General features: G+C 37.1%; 1 protein-coding gene across 12 annotated transcripts in view; it reads right to left on the bottom strand.

The window, feature by feature from the left end:
• Positions 1-23,552, bottom strand: part of LOC145268612 (uncharacterized) — a 746,770-nt gene that overhangs the window by 387,938 nt on the left and 335,280 nt on the right. For 9 of the 12 annotated variants that reach the window (XM_080124076.1, XM_080124069.1, XM_080124074.1 and 6 more), the window contains 3 exons: positions 20,089-20,232; positions 13,656-13,859; positions 2,949-3,695 (listed from right to left, as the gene is read on the bottom strand). In XM_080124076.1, coding sequence (XP_079980202.1) covers positions 2,949-3,695; positions 13,656-13,859; positions 20,089-20,232 — 1,095 coding nt within the window. The remainder of the gene's footprint in view (positions 1-2,948; positions 3,696-13,655; positions 13,860-20,088; positions 20,233-23,552) is intronic. The other 3 variants (XM_080124077.1, XM_080124079.1, XM_080124080.1) reach the window with 1 other exon arrangement.

Genomic DNA, 23,552 nt, shown 5'->3' with positions numbered 1-23,552 from the left:
TGACAAGGTATGGCATAAGGGTCTTCTTCACAAGATTTCCAGCTACGGTATAACGGGAAATGTTTTCTCAATCATTAAATCATTTCTCTCCGATAGGCTCATAAGAGTAGTGATCGATGGACAAAAATCGGAGGCCTGCAATATAAATGCTGGAGTCCCTCAGGGGTCAATCCTGGGCCCAACTCTCTTCCTGATCTACATCAATGACCTCCCTAAACACATACTTAAATCATTCGTTGACATCTATGCTGATGACACAACCATCTACGGCAACACATCAAAGGCTGTAAATGACAAAGTTCTCTCTGATTCTCTCTCCTCTGATCTCGAGCGCGTGGTTCAGTGGGGAAAGATGTGGCTGGTTACCTTTAATGCATCCAAAACCAAACTCCTATCCTTACATCATCAACGCTCTGATCCCCAGCTGGCATCAATTGTGATGGATGGCTCTCGTCTGGGTGAGGCTCCGTGTTTTGACAAGCTTCTGGGTTTGACCTTTACTCCTGATCTGAAATGGAACACGTACATCAAGTCTGTTGCCAAGGTCGCTGGAAAGATGGTGGGATCCTTCTACCGCTCGAGAAGATATCTCACTACTGATGCAATTCTCTATCTATATAAAAGCCAAGTACGTCCAAGGATGGAATACTGTTGCCATATCTGGGCAGGAGCTGCTAAAAACAGCCTATCCTGCCTTGACAGAGTACAAAATAGACTTCGTGGCTTAGTGGGGGATGCCCTTTTCTCTACCCTGCAACCTCTCTCCCACAGAAGAGACGTTGCGAGCCTGTCCTTGTTTTATCGTTATTTCCATGGCAGATGCTCGTCTGAACTCCAATCTCTGGTCCCCCCTCGCCAATCTTTCACGAAAAACACCCGTCTAGCTGAATCCACTGTGAAAAATTTCCCCCACTCTATATCTGTGCCTAAATCAAAACGCGGATTCCATGAACAAAGCTTCTTTCTTAGAACTGCACGCCTGTGGAACTCTGTTCCATCTGCCTGCTTCCCTCCGGACTACAACTTGGATGTCTTCAAGTCCAATGTTAACAAATTCCTAATGAACCGCCCCCTTAAGTAAACACTTCAGCAAATCTCCTCACTAACGTAATATACTTGCAATAACCCTTATCCCTGAGTGGCTTCCGGGCCTTGATAAGTGGTGATCACTGTGTAAAAAAAATAAAAAAATAATTGCTAAGGGCTTCAGTTAATCTCTATAAAAGACAAAATGACTGCGCATTTCTGTATGTCCAGCATAGGTTTTTTTTGCGGGTGTTCTTGAGGGGTGGTGGGGTACTACATTTTAGAACTTTCTATATACCCCCTAGATTATAATATCTATGATTTGTGAACGGTCGTCATCTCTAGATTTATTTTGATCGACTTTTATAAAATTTGCACTGTTCCATCCTCTCGCGAAACTAATCGAAAGCGAAGGCAGCTTCCCGGCTTTTCTGCAGGGACATCCAGGAAGCAATTAGCTTTAATCAATGTGGGGGAAAGCCCTTATATCAGGCAATTGCTATTCATTTGGCCACTCCCTTTTTTGGGGGAGCTGGTTTTCCCCAACATCGTGAGGAAACAGTTGAAATGACGGAAAGCTGAACTGGCCTTTAGCCAACGTTTGTTTCTGCAAGTCAACTTTTTGATTGACATCGCTAAATTTGAACACTTTTCACTCCCTATGACTTCGTAGCATATAATTTTTTTCACTTTCTTTTCCGCCTTCGCATCACGGGGTTGAGCCTGCCTGACTAACACTTTTTTTTTTTACACCTCCAAACACCCGGGCAACGCCGGGCACCCAGGCTAGTATCTTATGTTTTTAGATAGAGTGATGTGGTTCTCAATTGATTAGCTGTGTCGAATATATGCTCGAGAGTCAAAACAATGAAAAGAATATTCTCTTGTCATGGCCCTATTTATTACCATATTCCACTAGATTGCAAAGTTGATTTTATTCTGCTAGGAAAGAGTACTATAAACAGCACCTTTCCAGACTCCTTTTTTTTTTCACAGATTTCCTAACATCAAGTAGAAAACTGGATTCAGTTGTTTGGTGTGTGTGTGTGTGTGTGTATATATATATATATATATATATATATGTGTGTGTGTGTGTGTGTGTGTGTGGGTGATGAGAATAATGGAAATAGTATTCCGAAAAAATAGAGAAATAAAAAGGAACAAACCAAGTTATGTGTTCATCAACGTTTCTAGAAGTTTTGAAATAAAGATGAAACGTTGATGAACATAACTTGGTTTGTTCCTTTATATATATATATATATATATATATATATATATGTGTGTGTGTGTGTGTGTGTGTGTGTGTGAATGAAGTAGTTTATATATATATATACACATATAAGCCATATAAAAGAGAAAAATAAAAATAAACAAAGACATTAAAGAGAAAGAAGATAAAAGAAAAGGCAAAAATATGAAAAAATAATTTTAAAAAGAAAAAAGAAAAAAAAAACAAAAGTAGCAAAAAGAAAAAAATAGAAAAAGAAAAACAGAAAAAAAAAGAAAAAACAAAAACGAAAGAATTCTTTTTTTTAAATAAAAGAAAAAAATTTCTAAAATAAAAAATGAAAATGAAAAAAGAAAAAGAAAAAAAGGAAAATAAAAGATAAAAGAAATAAAAACTGAAAAAAAAAATGGAAAAAGAAGCAAAACAAAATATAAAAGGAAAAATAAAAAAGAGAAAAAAAGAAGATATAAAAAAAAGAAAAAGTGATGGAGTATACACAAGCAAGCATTAAAAGAAACCATTAAAAGAAACCATTAAAAAAAAACAATTAAAAATCTATTAAAATCTAAATCTGCACATTTTTTTTTAAAGTCTAACAAGCAAAACGGGATAATGCTGTCTATGGGTGGTTAGGGATAATGGAAAGACTACGGTGGTTAGTAGATGGCAGCCGCGGAGAAATATTGAAATTACCTTGCAAGGTCATCACTATGCTTTGTTGGGTCCTTTTCTTCGTCTCTAACGTCGTACAGTATAAGCCTTTCTAATGTGAGTGCCGGGGCAGGTTTCTCTTCTGTGTCATCTTCCGCCCGTGACTCATCGACTTGCTTTTCGACAACTGCCTGCGACTCCTCATTACTCTCCGTCGAGGGTTGTTTCCTCGATGCTGCTTCCTCGTCAGCAATTTCCGCGGCGGTCTTAACCTCTTCCTCCGTAATCGGCTGCGTCCTACTCCGTTCTCGCTTTTTCCGGTCGATGTACCTCTTTGCACCACTGGCAGACTTCTTGGATTTCTCCTCCATCTGCCGGAATAGGCTAGCTCTCGCAGCTACGCTCATCTGCGTAAAATCTTCATCATCGTTATCCGTGGTAAGGCTGCGGGCACTATCCGAGCCTTGTGACTCTTTTTCGATGTCCGAACCAGAGGAGACGATTCCCGAGTCGGTCTTGGAGTCTTTTAGTGCTTGCATTTTTGATTTTAGTACCGCAAGACTGATTGTTTCACCCTCGGGGATAGCCATTAGCTCAGCGGCAGTGACTGGTTGAGTACTGTAACGCTGGTCCGTTTTACGGTTGCGCTTTTCCGGCAAATATGGTTGTGGGTACTCGGTCCTAGGACCGGCACGACGCCTACGTTTGTCTTGTTCCTGCAACTGTTCAAAGATGTTGATCGAGGATCTCTTCATCACCAAAGCTCGGAAATTGCACACACTTTGTAGACTGGAAAAAAGAAGTTTCTGTGTCAAGATTTGTTTTGGGCGGAGTACGATGGCTATCATTATGGGGGATCAGAATTTTTCAGAGTATTTTTTTTTTTTTTTTTTTGGAAAATACTGATTTTATTAGACAAAAAAAAAAAAATTTGTTACATTTATGAAAACAAACAACCCCACCCTCAAAGAAGATACGTTTTTGAATGTTTCAGGGGGGAGCAAGAGGGCTATCATTATGGGGATCAGAATTTTGCAGAGGATTTTTTTTTTTGGAGAATACTGATTTTATTTGACAAAAAAAAAAAAAAATTGAGAAGTTTATAAAAACAAACACCCTGCCCCCAAAGATAGGTTTTTAAATGATTCAGGGGGAGCAAGACGGCTATCATTATGAGCGATCAGAATTTTTCAGAGGATTTTTTTTTTGGGGGGGGGGGGGAAATACTGATTTTATTTGACAAAAAAAAAAAAAAAAAAAATTGTTACATTTATGAAAACAAACAACCCCACCCTCAAAGAAGATACGTTTTTGAATGTTTCAGGGGGGGAGCAAGAGGGCTATCACTATGGGGATCAGAATTTTGCAGAGGATTTAATTTTTGGAGAATACTGATTTTATTTGACAAAAAAAAAAAAAAAAATTGATAAGTTTATAAAAACAAACACCCTGCCCCCAAAGATAGGTTTTTAAATGATTAGGGGGAGCAAGACGACTATCATTATGAGCGATAAGAATTTTGCAGAGGATTTTATTTGAAACCAAAAAAAAAAAAATTGATAAATTTATAAAAACAAACACCCTGCCCCCAAAGATAGGTTTTTAAATGATTCAGGAGAAGCAAGAGGCTATCATTATGGGGTTCAGAATTTTGCAGAGGATTTTTTTTTTATTTTTTGAGAATACCTATTTTATTTGAAACAAAAAAAATTGTTAAATTTATGAAAACAAACACACTGCCCCCCAAAGAAGACATGTTTTTGAATGATTCAGGGGGGAGCAAGAGGGCTATCATTATGAGCGATCAGAACTTTAGGATGTGGTTTTTTTTTTTTTTTCTAAAAGTGTGAATTTTACCTGAAAAAAAAAATTGTTGAATTAATGAATACAAACATTTCACCCTAAAGAAAACATGTTCTTAAATGCTTTTGGGGAGCAAGATGCTCATTATTACGGGGATCATTATTTTGGTGGGGATTTTTATTTTAAGTGTCATAATTAAAATTATTTTTTATTATTGAAAAAAAATCTTGGTTTTTCATTCAATGTAATAATTTTTTTATTTATTTTATTCCTGAATATCTCTATACCATCCCAAAGATGCAGAGAACGTTCCAAAAGTAATGTCTCATATTTTTATATATTCCGCCCGAATGGCTCAGAAGGAGATTGCATTCATAACGTGAAAGTTTCATCTCTCTGATGCAGATATTGACGGTGTGAGACTAAGAAATCAACCTGTGTCATGGACGCACATCGGAAGCAAAGATGCATCATTGAATTCCTGGCAAAAGTGCATTGAGAATGATGGTGACTATGGAGTAAAATAAGTTCTGGAGTAAATAAAAAAGGTTGCTTGTTTTAATGTTACCACTCCCGTCTTAGTAGCTCTTCAGCTTTTTGAATTTAAGAAAAAAAAAAAAAAAAGGAGGCTTTACTTTTGGTACGATCCTCGAAGGTTCTTAAAGGTATTTATTTTCCACCCATTTGATTGAAAAGCCAGCACCCTAGAGGAACAGTACTCTGGCCTGCAAAAAAAAAAAAAAAAAATTCCTGGGTAGCTCAATCAGTATTCCTTGAAAGGGACGCCTCAAAGGGAGAGGGCAAATCCTGGAATGGTGGACCTCTTAGAACTGCACAGAAATGGCAGAGACTGTTCACTTTGGCATTGAAGAAAAAATCCCCAAGTTCGGCTGAGGTTCTCAAATGTTGCCAAGAAACCAATGCTTCACGGATCATGCTAAACATTCATTTCTGAGCCTGAGTGTGTAAAATTAAACATTCAGCTACTTCGTCGTTTTTTGGAGCAAAATTCGAAAATCAAAAAAACTGAATTTCGAATAAACCAATGCAATCCACTTATGTGCCATGTCACAGTAATGAACATATCCAAAAATTATGCAAAAAAAATAAAAAAAATAACAACAAATTAGAAATTTAATTATAAATGAAAATAGTTTTTGAAGACAGTTAGCAAAAATTGAGTTTTGCTAAAAAAAAAAAAAAAAAAAAAAAAAATGTCAGAGTTTGACTCATTACAAGGGAGGTAATTATTTTCTGCAATTTTAGGCAAATTTAGTTTTGTAGACCCGTGCTAGGGGTCACAAATGAAAGAAACCACAAGCAGTGTAAAGTGTATAAAATACAAGGTGGCCACAAAGTCACGCACCAAAGAACTGAATTTGAATAAATGTTACTACTATAACTTTTTTAATTAACATTGGTGCATGACTTTGTGGCCACCCTGTAGAATATGTATTTTTCATAAAGAATACAGGAGCCACTAAAGTGGTATGAGAGGAACGTGTTCGTAGTATGCGGTTAAACATGGTATGAATGTCTCCAAGTCTGACACCAGTGGTATTCATAGGACTTGTTGATAATCCGACTTCTCAAATAGGGGTGATTTGTCCCCACCACAATATTTAGCAAAACTTAATTTTCACTCATTATCTTCTTTTTTCACCCCAAACAAGGCACATTGCCACTTTGATGTAGGGGACTACTATCAAGGACATAAGCTACAGGGGTACTATGTGGGGAGTTGGGCAGCAAGATGTTGGTTCACTGTTTCCATTAACAAGTAATTTTCTACCTTATCGTTTTTTTTTTGTGATTTTTGGTTGGTTGGTTGTTTGTTTTACAGCATATCAACCCTTTTCGGGTTATTTAATGCCGAATTCAAAGATTTTGAAGAAAAATTTTTTTAATAGAATATATTTGTTGTTTTCACATCAGTTTCTATTTAACCCATAGTTGGAACCCTAACAGGTACTACCACTCTGGGTCAGAGTGGACCTGGGAGCAATGGTAATTAAAGGGTGGCTCCACACTCCCCAAAGCCCACAAGCTGGGGCCTCACCACTGGATATAGTTTAAGGTCATATCCAGGACCCCCATTGAGGGACTTTTACCCTCTGCAGGGGGGCAGTCGGCGTATTCTAATGCCCCACCGACAGGGCCTTGTGATTTTTGGATATGTTCATTACTGTGGCATGACAATCTAAGTAGACCATTAGTTTTGCTTGAAATTCCATATTTCAATTTTCGCTAATGATAAGAAGGACCAGAATTCAATTGTGAGACCAGCTTTGTTTATCTGTTGTTCAACGATTATTTGTGTTTTTAATAAAAAAAAACAAAAACAATCATAGGTTTTTGGAAAAAGGAAATTGAATTCATGATTGAATTTTAACAAAAACAGCAGTAAAATCAATGCACAAAGCTAACAAATATGGAGAAAAACAACAACAACAAAAAAAAAAGATGTCCGTAAAAAAAAAAAAAATGGCGACAAAATAAAAACAAGTGCACGTTATTAACATAAAGTCAACTTTTATAAAAAAAAACAAAAACAATTTTGAACGATTGAGCGGGTGATTTTGAATAAATTGCACACGAGGCAAAAAGATCAATTTTTTAAACATTTAAATCAAGGAGGATTATACACAAATTTACTTTATGTGCCTGGCAGTGTTCTGAGATAGGTTTTGTATTGCAATGTCTTCGATAAGTCTCGATAATTGAAATAATCCTATGAAAGACGGAACAGACGATTTTGAATAAAATTAACACCTTACACAGTCTAACATCACAATTGCATTGGAGAAGTTTTATTACCACACAAGCAGAAAGGCCCGACATATAAAATCAACAGTAGGCTCTTTGATATGACAGAGGCGTGTTCGAAATCAATGTTTCTGTTTAAAGCACAGTTGAATCATGACACTTGACTTTTGAATTTTAAACTTAATTCAAGCCATTATGTATGAAAAGCGATTGCATCAAATCAACAGTAGATTCTCTACAGTGCAATTTACGCTACAGTTTATTATGGATTAAGTAATTGTGGGGAGGATTGAAAAATGAGCGATTTTACTGATTTCGATAATAAAATATGGAAGCATAAAAGATTCCTTGATCCTCATTCATTCCCTGGCAACGTTGGGTCTCCCTGCTAGTATTTGTAGTATGTTATGAAATATATGTGACAATTAAGCTACATAGTATTTTCCACGTTTCATCCCTGTCAGGCTAAAATGCACAGAATTGATGTTACTGCTCCTTTTTATATATTCACGTGGTATTAAGTCTGCTAGTTAGCCAATCAGATTCTTTGTTATTCCTGTTCCAATGGTCGTAAGGGTCCACTTGACCTGTAATTCATGTTTTTCTTTGTTCATTTTTGGAGGGAATGAGCAATCTCCTGTGCATATAACAAGATGACCTGGTTCTAACTTGGATGTGTTTAGATATGTCAGCTTATATTTGCTTACACTAGTTTACACGACACAATCACATTGATACACTGGTTCTTGCCAGGCCATTAAAGTTAAGCAATGAATAGCCTGCCTAGTACCAGATGGGTAATCATTTGGGAACACTAGGCGCCGTATGTGTTCTCGACATCTTGAAATTATATATATATTGCAACTGGAATTAAAACAGTGCAGACTCAATGGATGGAGATTGTGCAACTCTTGCCACAATAATTTCATGTGGAAGCACCCTTTAATGGGTTTCCATAGTCTGACAAGACTGAACAAAGCTGTTTTATTAATACTAGTTTATTAGAAAAATTAGAAAAATGTGTACCCATTTCCCATTGCAAAAACGATTCTTTTCATTTTTTTTTTTTTTACTGGCAGTAGTGATTTTTGTTTCACTCATGTAGATTCTGTCTGAATGAGAAAGTTGCTATGCTAAATTTTAAAGAACCCATCAAATTTGTAAAACCGCAGAAGCGAAATAACAAATGTATGCAAACGCAAAATATATTTTAACTTAGGATGACAGAAATATATATGTGTGTGTGTGTGTTTTATTTTTTTTATTACCGTTTTATCTGTTTGGTTACACATGTTTCGGTTACCAAATCGTATTTACGATTCAGCAACTTTGTCAGACTTTACAGAAATGGTTATTATGATTTGGAAAAATGATATAAGAAGCACAAAAAAAAAAAAAAAAAAAAAAAAGAAAACGAAAATCGAAAAAAAAATGTGGAAAAGAAAAAAGAAAATGGGGGGAGGGCGGAGATCGACAATAGTTAAGTTTTGAGGTTTAAGGAACATTATACGTATAATTTTCCTTAAACCTCAAAACTTAGCTATTGTCGATCTCCGCCACCCCTTTACTTTTTTTCTCTTTCCCCATTTTTTGGGGTTTTTTTTTTTTCTTTTTTCATGCTTCTTCTAATATCATTTTTCCAAATCATAATAACCATTTCTGTAAAGTCTGACAAAGTTGCTGAATCGTAAATACGATTTGGTAACCGAAACATGTGTAACCAAACATAAAACGGTAATAAAAAAAATAAAACACACACACACATATATATATATATTTCTGTCATCCTAAGTTAAAATATATTTTGCGTTTGCATACATTTGTTATTTCGCTTCTGCGGTTTAACAAATTTGATGGGTTCTTTAAAATTTAGCATAGCAACTTTCTCATTCAGACAGAGTTTACATGAGTGAAACAAAAATCACTACTGCCAGTAAAAAAAAAAAAAATGAAAAGAATCGTTTTTGCAATGGGAAATGGGTACACATTTTTCTAATTTTTCTAATTTTCGATTCCAATCGGCTCAAATATAAACGTGTTAAGTATGTAGGATATTTGGTTATTTTCGCCCTCATTTAATCGTAATAAATTCTAGTCCCAATGAATTATCGAGAACTTTTTCACAATACAATTGAAAATATATTTGTGAAATCATACTTTTATAAATATATAATAATGAATAATTATGTGCGTGTGTGTGTGTGTGTACTCATGTTGATTTGCGTGTGTTTGTTCACATGTGTGCGTGTTGATTTGATTTGTGTTTGCGTGTTGGTGTGTGTGTGTGTTGATTTGTTTTTGTGTGTGTGGGTATTGTGTTGATTTGTTTGTGTGTGTATGTGTGTTGATTTGTTCATATGTGTGTGTATGTGTGTTGATGCGTGTGTATGTGTGTTGATATGTGTGTGTATGCATTGATTTGTTTGCTTGTATGTATATGTTTTAATTTGTGTGTGTGTGTGTGTGTTGATTTGTTTGCCAATAGTTATCATTTCCAAAGTCAGTTTAACTTCCTGATGAAAAGAAAATTCTTTCTTGGAAAAACTTGAATTTAAATAACTGCTTTGTTGCACTTGAAATTATGAAAATATAAAAATAAATATTTGATGCTTGTCCAGAATTCACCCTATATTTAAAACAAAAACAAAGAAATATCTGTATGACGTACATACAACTGATGGGAAGAAAATATCATACACCAAAAATCATGTAAATTGATCAGTTTTTTTTTTTAACAAGAAAATAAAATTATTTAGGCGAAACCTGCGATGCCATCTTGAAAACAGTGAAGGAAGAAAGGGAGATAACCCAAAAGATTCAAATTTAACAAAATTTTAAAAAAAGAAAAAAAAAAGGAGAGGAGGGAATGCATTGGAAAAACTCCAATATTCTTTAAAAAATTATTTATAAAAATAAAACTATTTTTTTTTTATTACATTTTCACTCCAAACAAGGGACATTGCCACTTTGGTGTAGGGGGTTACTATCAGGGGCAACAACTACTGGAGTACTATGTAGGGATTTAGGCAGCAAGATGTTGGTTCACGTTGCACTTGAACTTCTGCATGTCAGTACAGTTGGGGAAGCAGTGACCTGGAATGGAATTCCAAAGTCTAGCGGTTCTGGGGAAGAAACTACTGGAATAGAAAGATCTTTTACATCTAGGGATCTCTACAGTGTGGGGGTGGGATTTTGCAGCTTGTCGGGTCTGTCGAGGGTGTTCACGTCGTGGGGGCACAAGTGCTTGCAGTTCATCAGAGCATTCACCATTAAAATACTTGTAGAACAGGCAGAGGGATGCAATGTTTCGTCGATGGGACAGAGGCTGAAGCTTAGATATGTGCTTTTTGGGATATGATATTTTCTTTCCATCGCAGGTATGTACATCATACAGGTATTTCTTTAATTCAAGGAAATGGCTGAAACATTAGGGGAAGACCTCCAGTCTGTAGTGGAATGGGGCCATAAATGGATGGTAACAATGCTGCTAAGACTAAGCTTCTTTCCTTTAATAAAATTACAAGAAATCTTCTCAAGCACTGATAGCCATGGCTAATGATACATTACCTAAGAGCTCTTTGTTGAAACTCCTCAGTTTGACGTTCACAGGGAATATGAACTGGAACAGATAAATTGAGGGCATTGCTAAGGCTGCTGCAAAGGTAAGCTGTCTCTACCATGGTAGAAGGTTACTTACACCTGAGATTATCTTGTACCTGTACAAGGCCACCATTCACCCATGGATAGAGCATAGTTGCCACTTTTGGGTTGGTGCATCTGCAACAAGCCTTTCCCTCTAGACAGGTTTTTAAAAAAAAAAAAAAAAAAAAAAAAAACCCTACTTGATATGTCCCGCTCTGTCAACCAAACTCCAACCTCTGTCCCATCACCACAATGTTGCCTCCCTGTGCCTATTTTACAAGTATTTAATGAACTCTAACCTTTATACCTCTCAGCAGCAAAATCCCACCCCTACGCAGTAAAGATCCCTAAATGCTAGAAAGCCTTTTACTCTAATAGTTTCTTCCCTCAAATTCCTAGACCGTGGAATTCCCTCGCAGGTTCCTGCTTCCCTGAGTGTACTGACATGCAGAAGTTCAAGTGTAGTGTGAACAGGCATCTCGCTGCTCAACTCCCTACATAGTGTCCCTGCAAATCATGTCCAAAATAGTAGTCCCATACATCTAAGTTGCACTGGGCCTCGTTTGGAGTGAAATAGTGTAGGTTTTGTGAATACTTTCAAGAGATTAGATAGGCCTACAAAACTTAATACACTTGGTTTTTATCTGTTCAGGTACTCCCTTATACGAGAAGGATGATTAAAGTTGATCAGATTCTTTTTTTTCAAGTTCACCAGGATCAGGAAAGGACCTTAACACGCTTCGGCACTTATGCAGAACACGAAACGCACTGGAACAACGGTGTTATGTAGAAATCCATTCTTTACTGTTCTGTATCTTCATCGTTAATAAACTAACGCACCGCAAAAATTGGATCCAACTTGAAAAATTAAATCCAAAAAAAAAAATGTAGGATATAACGGGCCAACTTACCAGAGCGGGTGGGGGGGGGGGGGGGGAGGTGACGATGCTCTTCTAATTTCCAAAATGAACGATTGCTTTCTAGCTATGTTAATAGATGTCAGTTCTTTTATTTCTTTTTTTTTTATGGCGGCTTCAAATAGCCAAAAGCTTTAGACCAATCAGAAAAAAGGTTAATTATTCTATTTTTAGTTTATATTTAATTTAATTTAATTTTAGTTTATATTTAATTTAATTTTTAGTTTATATTTAATAAAAATATCAGAAATGCAACACCGCAATAGCAATAAAAAATAATTTTAAAAGTTTGTTTTTAATACAGGGTGAATTCTGGACAAGTACCATTTATTTTTATTTTCGTTAAACTGTTTTTTTTTAAATGTAGAACATAAATTACCACATTAGCAATTGAAAATATTAATAAAAACATTATTTTAGAATATCCTTGAATACAGGCTGCGGCAGAAATACCTCCAACATTTTAAACGTTCAACCCTATGTTTCTAACGAACTTATGCAAGTGCCAATGATGTTTGCATTTAACTAATAACTTGCCATTTTTTTTTCAAATACCCTCATCAAGCAATATGGTTTGGACTGGTGCACCATCCATCCATCCATCCATCCATCCATCCATAGCCTTGAGCCCCCGGGGGGGGGCATAGGCCATCTACAATTGAACATTGTAGATGCTTTTGTAGCGAGGAGTTCTTTTTACAGGTTGAGGGTGCTGGCCCCACACCCAACCTTCTCCAGAAGGTACATACAGCGCCTAGCCTTCCCAAATGGTCACCCACCTGGTACTGGCCAGGCTCAACGTTGCTTAACCGGTGATCTGGTGAGAACTGGTGTGCCAACGTGATTGTGCCGAATGCTGACTTGAGCACATCATGCTTTTATTGTAGAAATGTTTTTGAAGAATGGCGAATCTGTAACTGCAACACGTGTTTTTCAGAGTTACGAGTTTTCAGAGTTACGTTATGTGATATGCGTAAGACATTGTCCATCCAGTGCGACCACAGCCGAGATTGAACTCGCTACACAAGTTTCGTAGTGTAATTCAGACCATGTCCATAGCTGAATACTTGATGCTTCGTCAGGGCTATCAAAGATATTTTTTATTTAATGACACCATCACTAGATGGGTTGCCTACCACGGCTAAAGAGAGACCTATCTACCCTCAAGAGAAGGATAGACCACTCCAGTTTCCCAGCCTCGTGTTTATTACAAGTTGGGACGGCATGATGCTGAAAATCAATACAGTTATGGGTTGCAAATTTCAGAGTTACAGATTTGGCACTTAAAAGAAACCTACCCAGAAGCACTCGAACGGCAAAAAGTATTTGAGCTGTGAGATTTTCTGTTGCTCAGTCTCCTATACGTTTAGCTCACAAACATTTTTAGGCCTTGGGATTGTTTGATCAAACAGTCAGAAAAATTCTACACTGATATGCAGTTTCAGCCTTAGAAATTAATTGGGAAGATCGCATGTCAAAATGTGGAAGATATTTCTGCCGCACACTATATATATATATATATATATATATATATATATATATATATATGTACGTAGGTGTACAACATTAATGTGACGAACAGCCTCTTCATGCAAATGTGACAAAATCCGTTTACGCTTACCTATCCGCCTGTTCGACTTCTTTGAGTGTGACAGGCTGGGTCCTGGTTCGCCAGTCATCGCGGCTACGATGGTATCGCTTTTGACGTTCTTGCGTTGCCTCTTTACTGCGTGCCAGGTCCGTGAGCTTGCTGAACAGTTCCTCCTGGGAGAGGACGGACTTTTTGTTCTCCGTTTCAGGGAACGTCCGAGGAACGGATCCAAGCCTGCGTTAGAGTCAAAATATAAAGGAAAAATAAAAACTTTAAGGTTATCTTTTAAAACTACGTCTCCGATGAGATAACAGGTGAATGTCTGGCATCCAGTAGGATGCTTCATCCCCAGCTTAAACAAAATGATAAGAAATACAGGCGTCAAATATGGTTCCAATGGGTACAAAAAAAAAGTGCGAGCGGGTGTGGCTTTTAAATGATATTTTAGTCAACTGAACGGTGGTAGATGGTTATGTCCCTCCTACTCAAAGCCACATCAGTAATTACATGGGGTAATTCTGCTGCAGGGTACTGATGAGGGTGGTGGTGGTGGTGGTGGTGGTGGTGGTGGTAGGGGGAAGGGGTTTGGGGGTTTAGTATGCAAGAAAGCACGCGTTAAGGTGAGGAAAGACATTTGGGATGATGCGAGAGGTCGGGACGACGACGACGACGAGAACCACAATGATGATGGAGGTGATGGTGAAAAAGATGAAGAAAAAGACGAAAAAAGATGAAGGTGAAAAGACAATGATAAGAGATGGAAAAATATGTCGAAAAAGAAAAAATAAAACAAATACAAAGAAGACAGGCATTAACCCTTATCCTCGAGTGGCCTCTGGGCCTTGATAAGTGGTGACACCCATGTAAAAAAAAAAAAAAAAAAATCCAGTTATTTTGGAAACAGTTTTTATGCTTCAAGTTCTTTATATCTTGAAATATTTATTTGTAGAGTTTGGTTTGGTTGTTTTACGGCATATCAACCCTTTTTTTAGTTATTTAATGCCGAATCCAGTTATTTTGGAAACAGTTTTTATGCTTCAAGTTCTTTATATCTTGAAATATTTATTTGTAGAGTTTGGTTTGGTTGTTTTACGGCATATCAACCCTTTTTTTAGTTATTTAATGCCAAATCCAGTTATTTTGGAAACAGTTTTTATGCTTCAAGTTCTTTATATCTTGAAATATTTATTTGTAGAGTTTGGTTTGGTTGTTTTACGGCATATCAACCCTTTTTTTGTTATTTAATGCCGAATTCAGTTATTTTGGTAACAGTTTTTATGCTTCAAGTTCTTTATATCTTGAAATATTTATTTGTAGAGTTTGGTTTGGTTGTTTTACGGCATATCAACCCTTTTTTTCAGTTATTTAATGCCGAATCCAGTTATTTTGGGAACAGTTTGTATGCTTCAAGTTCTTTATATCTTGAAATATTTATTTGTAGAGTTTGGTTTGGTTGTTTTACGGAAAAACAACCCTTTTTTTAGTTATTTAATGCCAAATCCAGTTATTTTGGAAACAGTTTTTATGCTTCAAGTTCTTTATATCTTGAAATATTTATTTGTAGAGTTTGGTTTGGTTGTTTTACGGCATATCAACCCTTTTTTTGTTATTTAATACCGAATCCAGTTATTTTGGAAACAGTTTTTATGCTTCAAGTTCTTTATATCTTGAAATATTTATTTGTAGAGTTTGGTTTGGTGGTTTTACGGCATATCAACCCTTTTTTTAGTTATTTAATGCCGAATCCAGTTATTTTGGGAACAGTTTTTATGCTTCAAGTTCTTTATATCTTGAAATATTTATTTGTAGAGTTTGGTTTGGTTGTTTTACGGCATATCAACCCTTTTTTTTAGTTATTTAATGCCGAATCCAGTTATTTTGGGAACAGTTTTTATGCTTCAAGTTCTTTATATCTTGAAATATTTATTTGTAGAGTTTGGTTTGGTTGTTTTACGGCATATCAACCCTTTTTTAGTTATTTAATGCCGAATCCAGTTATTTTGGGAACAGTTTTTATGCTTCAAGTTCTTTATATCTTGAAATATTTATTTGTAGAGTTTGGTTTGGTTGTTTTACGGCATATCAACCCTTTTTTAGTTATTTAATGCCGAATCCAGTTATTTTGGGAACAGTTTTTATGCTTCAAGTTCTTTATATCTTGAAATATTTGTAGAGTTTGGTTTGGTTGTTTTACGGCATATCAACCCTTTTTTTAGTTATTTAATGCCGAATCCAGTTATTTTGGAAACAGTTTTTATGCTTCAAGTTCTTTATATCTTGAAATATTTATTTGTAGAGTTTGGTTTGGTTGTTTTACGGCATATCAACCCTTTTTTTAGTTATTTAATGCCGAATCCAGTTATTTTGGAAACAGTTTTTATGCTTCAAGTTCTTTATATCTTGAAATATTTATTTGTAGAGTTTGGTTTGGTTTGGTTGTTTTACGGCATATCAACCCTTTTTTAGTTATTTAATGCCGAATCCAGTTATTTTGGGAACAGTTTTTATGCTTCAAGTTCTTTATATCTTGAAATATTTGTAGAGTTTGGTTTGGTTGTTTTACGGCATATCAACCCTTTTTTTAGTTATTTAATGCCGAATCCAGTTATTTTGGAAACAGTTTTTATGCTTCAAGTTCTTTATATCTTGAAATATTTATTTGTAGAGTTTGGTTTGGTTATTTTACGGCATATCAACCCTTTTTTTAGTTATTTAATGCCGAATCCAGTTATTTTGGTAACAGTTTTTATGCTTCAAGTTCTTTATATCTTGAAATATTTATTTGTAGAGTGTGGTTTCGTTGTTTTACGGCATATCAACCCTTTTTTAGTTATTTAATGCCGAATCCAGTTATTTTGGAAACAGTTTTTATGCTTCAAGTTCTTTATATCTTGAAATATTTATTTGTAGAGTTTGGTTTGGTTGTTTTACGGCATATCAACCCTTTTTTAGTTATTTAATGCCGAATCCAGTTATTTTGGAAACAGTTTTTATGCTTCAAGTTCTTTATATCTTCAAATATTTATTTGTAGAGTTTAGTTTGGTTGTTTTACGGCATATCAACCCTTTTTTAGTTATTTAATGCCGAATCACGTTATTTTTAAAATAGTATTCATGTTGCATCCAGTGATTTTGTAGAAGGTTTTTATTTTTTCTTCAAGCTCTTTGTATTTTCAATCGCTAGTTTGTAACATTTGGTTTGGTTGTTTTATAGCGGATTTTATCGTTTTTGTTCCCTGCCCTGCAGAACATAAATGAGTTTTGTAATGGGAGAGGCAAAAGGGTTACAGTATTAATGTTTGGTACATTTTAAATTCTGAAACCAGTCAGGAAGTGGGGGAGATAGAAAGAGACAAGGAAAATGGGAAGAAGGAAAAGGGGGGGGGAAGGGGGGTTGTTCTTTTTTTGTCTTTTGTTTTTTTTGCAGAACATAATTTAGTTTTGCAAAAAGGAAGTAGAAAAATAAAAAAGCATCAATGTTAGGTGCATTTCGTCTAAAGAAGCCAATATCTAAAAACAAATGAGGAGAAAATAAAGAATTTTTTTTTTTTTTTTAATGGAAATCGCTTCAAACAAGGCATGAAGCAACTTGATGTACCTATTTACAATGCCTCCCCACGGGACAGAGTTAGACACCAGGGTCGTTTTTTAACGTGGAGAAAAGGTACAAAAATAAAAATTGTCAGTTGTGAAGGATTTCTCCTCCACTGAAAGAGGACGGAAAATGGAAGTGCCGTATCTGAAGAACAGATACTAAACTTTGATCTTGGCCAAAAGGCCAAGTAGCCAAGACTTGATGCAACTTGATGTAAGAAAAAAAAAAACGTTTGAAATATGAAATCATGACGAATGACAAATTTAGTTCTACAGAAAAAATAACAATGAAAATGAACAGGAGAGAGAATAAACAGCTGCTACATGTCATCAATACAACATCTGTGAAAATATAACATTTTCATTGTATAAAATTAAAGGAACACAAGTTGCATCAAAATTGCTACGAGGTTTTGCTTAATCTTGGCCTTCAGGACAAGATCACAGTGTAGTATCTGCTCTGATTTAAAATTTCCCATAAATCAAGGGCAATAAATAACCACCAAAAGAATCACCTTACACCTTCCTACTAATGACAGCTTAAATATGAGAAATAGCATTGCCCCTTCCCCTCACCACATATCCAACAAAACCCTCCTGCTTACATTCACAAAGTATACACCCCTCATCCGGAATGTGGATCACACCCAAATATAAAATCAAATGTAATCTTGACACCCATTTAAATATCAATTCTTTTTTGGTCTAATGAAGTGTTGTTCCTGAATTGGGAATCCACTGAAACATGTATGCATATATGTAGCCAATAATGTTTGTATAATAAACACACTATATACCAACTCTGTCCTGCATTGAGCACTCTTTAATAATCATGCGAGTCTCGTTGGATTTGCATATAGGGATACAATCAATATATATATCATTAAGTGAACACGACCATCTACGGCAACACATCAAAGGCTGTAAATGACAAAGTTCTCTCTGATTCTCTCTTCTCGAGCGCATGGTTCAGTGGGGGAAGATGTGGCTGATTACCTTTAATGCATCTAAAACCAAACTCCTATCTTTACATCATCAACGCTCTGATCCCCATCTGGAATCAATTGAAATAGAAGCCCCGTGTTTTGACAAACTTCTGGGTTTGTCCTTTACTCCTGATCTGAAATGGAACACGTACATCAAGTCTGTTGCCAAGGTCGCTGGAAAGATGGTGGGATCCTTCTACCGCTCCAGAAGACATCTCACTACTGATGCAATTCTCTATCTATATAAAAGCCAAGTACGTTCAAGGATGGAATACTGCTGCCATATCTGGGCAGGAGCAGCTAAAAACAGCCTATCCTGCCTTGACAGAGTACAAAATAGACCGTGGCTTAGTGGAGGATGCCCTTTTCTCTACCCTGCAACCTCTTTCCCACAGAAGAGACGTTGTGAGCCTATCTTTGTTTTATCGTTATTTCCATGGCAGGTGCTCGTCTGAACTCCAATCTCTGGTCCCCCCTCGCCAATCTTTCACGAAAAACACCCGTCTAGCTGAATCCACTGTGAAAAATTTCCCCCACTCTTTATCAGTGCCTAAATCAAAACGTGAATTCCATGAACAAAGCTTCTTTCTTAGAACTGCACGCCTGTGGAACTCTGTTCGCTCTGCCTACTTCCCACCTGACTACAACTTTGATGTCCAAGTCCAACGTTAACAAATTCCTAATGAACTGCCCTCTTAAGTAAACACTTCATCAAATCTCCCCACTAACGTACTCTACTTGCAATAACTCTTATCCCTGAGTGGCTTCCGGGCCTTGATAAGTGGTGACCACCGTGTAAAAAAAAAAAAAAAAAGTTGCTTTTTGACCCATATATGCAATGAGATATTAAGTTGTCAGGGCCAATTTCAAAGGCCAGGACATGTGAGGTTAATCACACACCCTTTCTAAGATTTTGTCAAACGATGTCTGTTTTTGAGGTTTTGTGTAGAAATCAGCTTTGTTTGTTGTTAAAGTTTTTGTACATTTGCTCAAATAAACATCCTGGGGAGAGAGAGGAAGGAATGGGGAGTGTAGAGGATGAGAGAACAGAGAAAGGTCGGGAGGAGAGAGAAATAAGGATATGAGGGGAGAGAGAAATAAGGAGATGGGGGAAGAGGAAAAGAGAAAAGGAGATGGGAAGGGAGACTAGAGGATGGGAAGGGAGAGGGGATAGAAGAAGATGGAGAGAGAGAGAGTGGGGAGGAAAAGAGAATAGAAAGGGAGGGAAGAGAAAGGAGTAAGAGGATGTGGTTGGGATGAGGGTAGAAAAGAAAAGGAAGGAGAGAGAGAGGAAGAAAAAGGAAAGAAAGCAGAGAAAGGAGAACTGGAAAAAAAAAGAGGAAAAATAGGCAGAGGGGGAGTAAATAGTGTAAGAGAGAAAAAATAGTGGGGGGGGGCGGAGAAAAAACTAGTGTGAGGGAAAAAACTAGTGGGAAGGAAGAAAATATAGTGGGAGGAGAGAAAAAAACTAGTGGGAGGGGAGAAAAACTAGTGGGAGGAGAGAAAAACTAGTGGGAGGGGAGAAAAACTAGTGGGAGGGGAGAAAAACTAGTGGGAGGGGAGAAAAACTAGTGGGAGGAGAGAAAAACTAGTGGGAGGAGAGAAAAACTAGTGGGAGGAGAGAAAAACTAGTGGGAGGAGAGAAAAACTAGTGGGAGGAGAGAAAAACTAGTGGGAGGAGAGAAAAACTAGTGGGAGGGGAGAAAAACTAGTGGGAGGGGAGAAAAACTAGTGGGAGGAGAGAAAAACTAGTGGGAGGAGAGAAAAACTAGTGGGAGGAGAGAAAAACTAGTGGGAGGGGAGAAAATATAGTGTGAGGGGAAGAAAAAAAGCGAAAAATGGAAAAAAGAAAAGGGGGAAGAGTATGTTCTTGGTAGACTTACCTTGATCTTGGTGTCTTTGGCGTTGTATACCCGGATGTTGATACGTTGATTCTGGTTTCCATCTGCGAGATTCTGTCAGCCACGGATAACGGTTTTTCATCTGATTCTTCTTCAGTGATGATTTCAGACAACAAAGATTCTTGGCTAGAAACAAAAACAAAAAAAATCAGAAATAGTGTTCCAAAGGTAATGTCTTCTTTTTTTTTATTCTGCCAGAAGGAGATTGCAAATTGCATTGGTATGATGACTGAGCTTATGCATTCATGAACTAAAAGTTTCATCTCTGTTGCAGATACTGACGGTGCAAAACTTTAAGAAAGAACACCTGTCATGAACATGCATCAGAAGCAGAGATGTGTCACTGAATTCCTCCATACAAAAAAAACTGAGCTGATCAACATTCACCGGCGTGATGGGTTTGTCGAATTCAGAGTTGCGATGGACTGTTACTACTGAAGGATTAAAAAAGGCTGGCAAAAGTGCATAGAGAATAGTGGAGATGGGTGCATGGAATTCAGAGAATGGTAGCAGCTACTGAGTAAAAATAAGTTCTGGAGCACAAAAGGTCACTTGTTTTAATGGTACCACTTGCATCTTCGTAGGTCTTTAATGGTTTAGTTTTTGAGTTAAAAAAAAAAATTGAAGTGCTTACTTTTGGAACAACCTTTGTATTTTCGTTTTATGCCGACATGCCAAAGTCCGAGATCAAGCTGGAAAATGATGCCGATCCATTTTTACTTCAAGACATTTGTTCAAATTTATATGAACAAAAATCTTTGTTTTAACGTTATTTCCATCTCAGCTCCAATCTCTGGTCCCCCCTCACCAATCTTTTACGATAAAGACCCGTCTAGCTGGAACTACTGTCAATAGACAATAAGTGCAGTTTGATGTCAGTGTGGGAACTGTGAACACAATTATTCGTGAGGAACTGAAGATGCGGAAGATTTGATGAGCATTAAGACAGTTCCTCAACCTTCCTATGACTTTTGGTTATTCCATAAACTCAAGGAAAACCTAAGAGGCTGTCATTATGAGACAATTGAAATGAAAGACTGTGGCAAGAGTCGTTTACAAGCTTACACAAGAGGGCATCCATGAGGCCTTCCAGAAATTGTTGGAACGGTACAATGCATTGCAGCCGGAGGAGATTACTTCAAAGGGGACTAGAGTTTTATGTGCGTACTATCAATAAAAGTGGCCATATGAAAAAAGTCTGGAAACTTATCGAAGGCATCTCATACTTCTATGTACAGGTGTGGAACTAGGTGCGCTACTTCATTCGACAATTACAGCCAACATAGTCTTCTTTCCTTTCATCTTCTCTTCTGGCTATGTCGTCGTCTCTCACATTGGCGACTGCCAATGTGAGATCGCAGTGGCTCACAAGTATATAAAAATAAACTAACCCTAGAGAAACAAATTCCGTAGATATTGATCTGGGTGCGTGTGTGACACCATTGTAAGAAGCAACCCTTCAAGTGCTAAGGTTAACATCTACATCTTCTGTCGAGGCCGCATTCATCTGCTGACGTCAGCTCATCTCGATCTGCTCCAATACACGACTTGCGTTCTACCGTCTTAAATTGGAAAACTATTGTAAACCAAACACTCATTGCCAATGAAATTGTTAGTAAATACTGTTTTCGACAAACATAAAAGCCAGCATTCATTTGCATTATCAGAAGTGAACTCTTCGGTGTGAAGTTTTTTCAACACTGATGTTCTCACTTCCTTACTCCTCCCACACCTCTCATCATCCCTGACAGACGAATCTCTATGCCACTTGTGACACCACATGCGACCCTGACAGATTGACAACCCCCCCCAATGTTGGTATTTTTTGTTCACTATTCTTCTTATGGCCAGATCGTCATTTTTATTGCTAGTGACTGTCAACAATGTTGAGGTTGTCAAACGAGGTAGTTAGATCTAAGTAGCATCTAAGCTGACATAGCACACTTTGCTACAGTTTATGAGGTGCCTTCCCTAAGTTTCCAGACTTTTTTGTACAAGCATTTAAATTTGTCGTAAACTCTTGGAACTTCAGTGTGTTATTGCTATACATCTTATAAAATGGCTGACCAGCTTTTGAGTGGTGTGATACTATAAAGTAGACGAGATCGCCATTTTTCTTGCCAGTGACTGTCAATGGGAACCCTAACCCTAACCCGTGGGTCCACAAAGTAAAGGGAGTAAAGCAAACAAAAAAAACACCAATGTTTCACATATTTTTGACGGTTGGACTTGTGAGTGTTTGTGCGTCTTCTCCCCATTCTATTGATATTACATTCGTCTGTCAATCATAATTCGTCTCTGTTTCGCAGTCAGCTCTAAAAACTGTCCAATCATTGTCTCTAATCAGCTCCCATCCATCGCAACCGGCAGTTCACTGTCAACAGTCTTCTTTGCATCAGTATCTGAAGTCCTTCCACCGCGGTTACCAGAAGCTGCCCTTCCCTGTGTTATCTGTTCTGTAGGTTTCTATTGTCATTGTCAAATCTAAAAGGCTCGATCTAAAAATACCTACAGATTCATTGTTTGATACTTCCCATCTCTTTGTTTATTGTAGGTCACTTCCTTTTCATTTATCTATTGCCCCCCCTCAACAAACCGCCGACCCCCAACATCATGTGTGCCATGGTATTTTTCGTTCACTGTGTTTCTTATGGCCGGATCGTCATTTTGTCGCTGGCGGGTGTTGATGGGAATACGTGTGGGTTCACAAAGTCAGAATATTAAAAGAAATCAAACACGAAAAACATAACGCCAATGCTTCACATATCAGTTGGAATCTGGGTGTGTGTGAAATTATAGTCCAACCCTCGTGTACTACCGAGCCTAGGCTCGTCTCTCAGTCGCAATTCATCTCAATCTCTGTTTCACTGTCAGCTCTCAACTGTTGTCGCTACCAGCTTCCATCCATTGCAACCGGCAGCTCGATGTCAATTCTGTCTTCTCTGCGTCGGTATCTGAAATCGACCCACCTTAACCCTAACTGCCGGAAGCTGCCCTTCTCTGTTTTATCTGTTCTGTAGGTTTCTATTGTCATTGTCAAATCTAAAAGGCTCAATCTAAAAATACCTACAGATTCATTGTTTGCTACTTCCTATTTCATTGTACATTTGTATGACACTTCCTATTCCTTTGTCTATTGCCCCCCCCTCAGCATTTTGTGACTCAGGTCTACTTTATAGTATCACACCACTCAAAAGCTGGTCAGCCATTTCATAAGATGTATAGCAATAACACACTGAAGTTCCAAGAGTTTACGACAAATTTAAATGCTTGTATAAAAAAAGTCTGGAAACTTATGGAAGACACCTTGTAAACTGTAGCAAAGCGTGCTATGTCAGCTTAAATACTACTTAGGTCTAACTACCTCGTTTGACAACCTCAACATTGTTTCTATGTTTTTTTCTCCATCTCTTCATTTATCTTCTGGCCACGTCATCTGTCACATT

This window comes from Euprymna scolopes, chromosome 44 (genome assembly GCF_053919585.1).
Source record: "Euprymna scolopes isolate OS-2025 chromosome 44, ASM5391958v1, whole genome shotgun sequence".
NCBI lineage: Eukaryota > Metazoa > Mollusca > Cephalopoda > Sepiida > Sepiolidae > Euprymna > Euprymna scolopes.
Note: the sequence above shows the minus strand (reverse complement) of the source record. Positions and strands in the feature narration are given on the sequence as shown.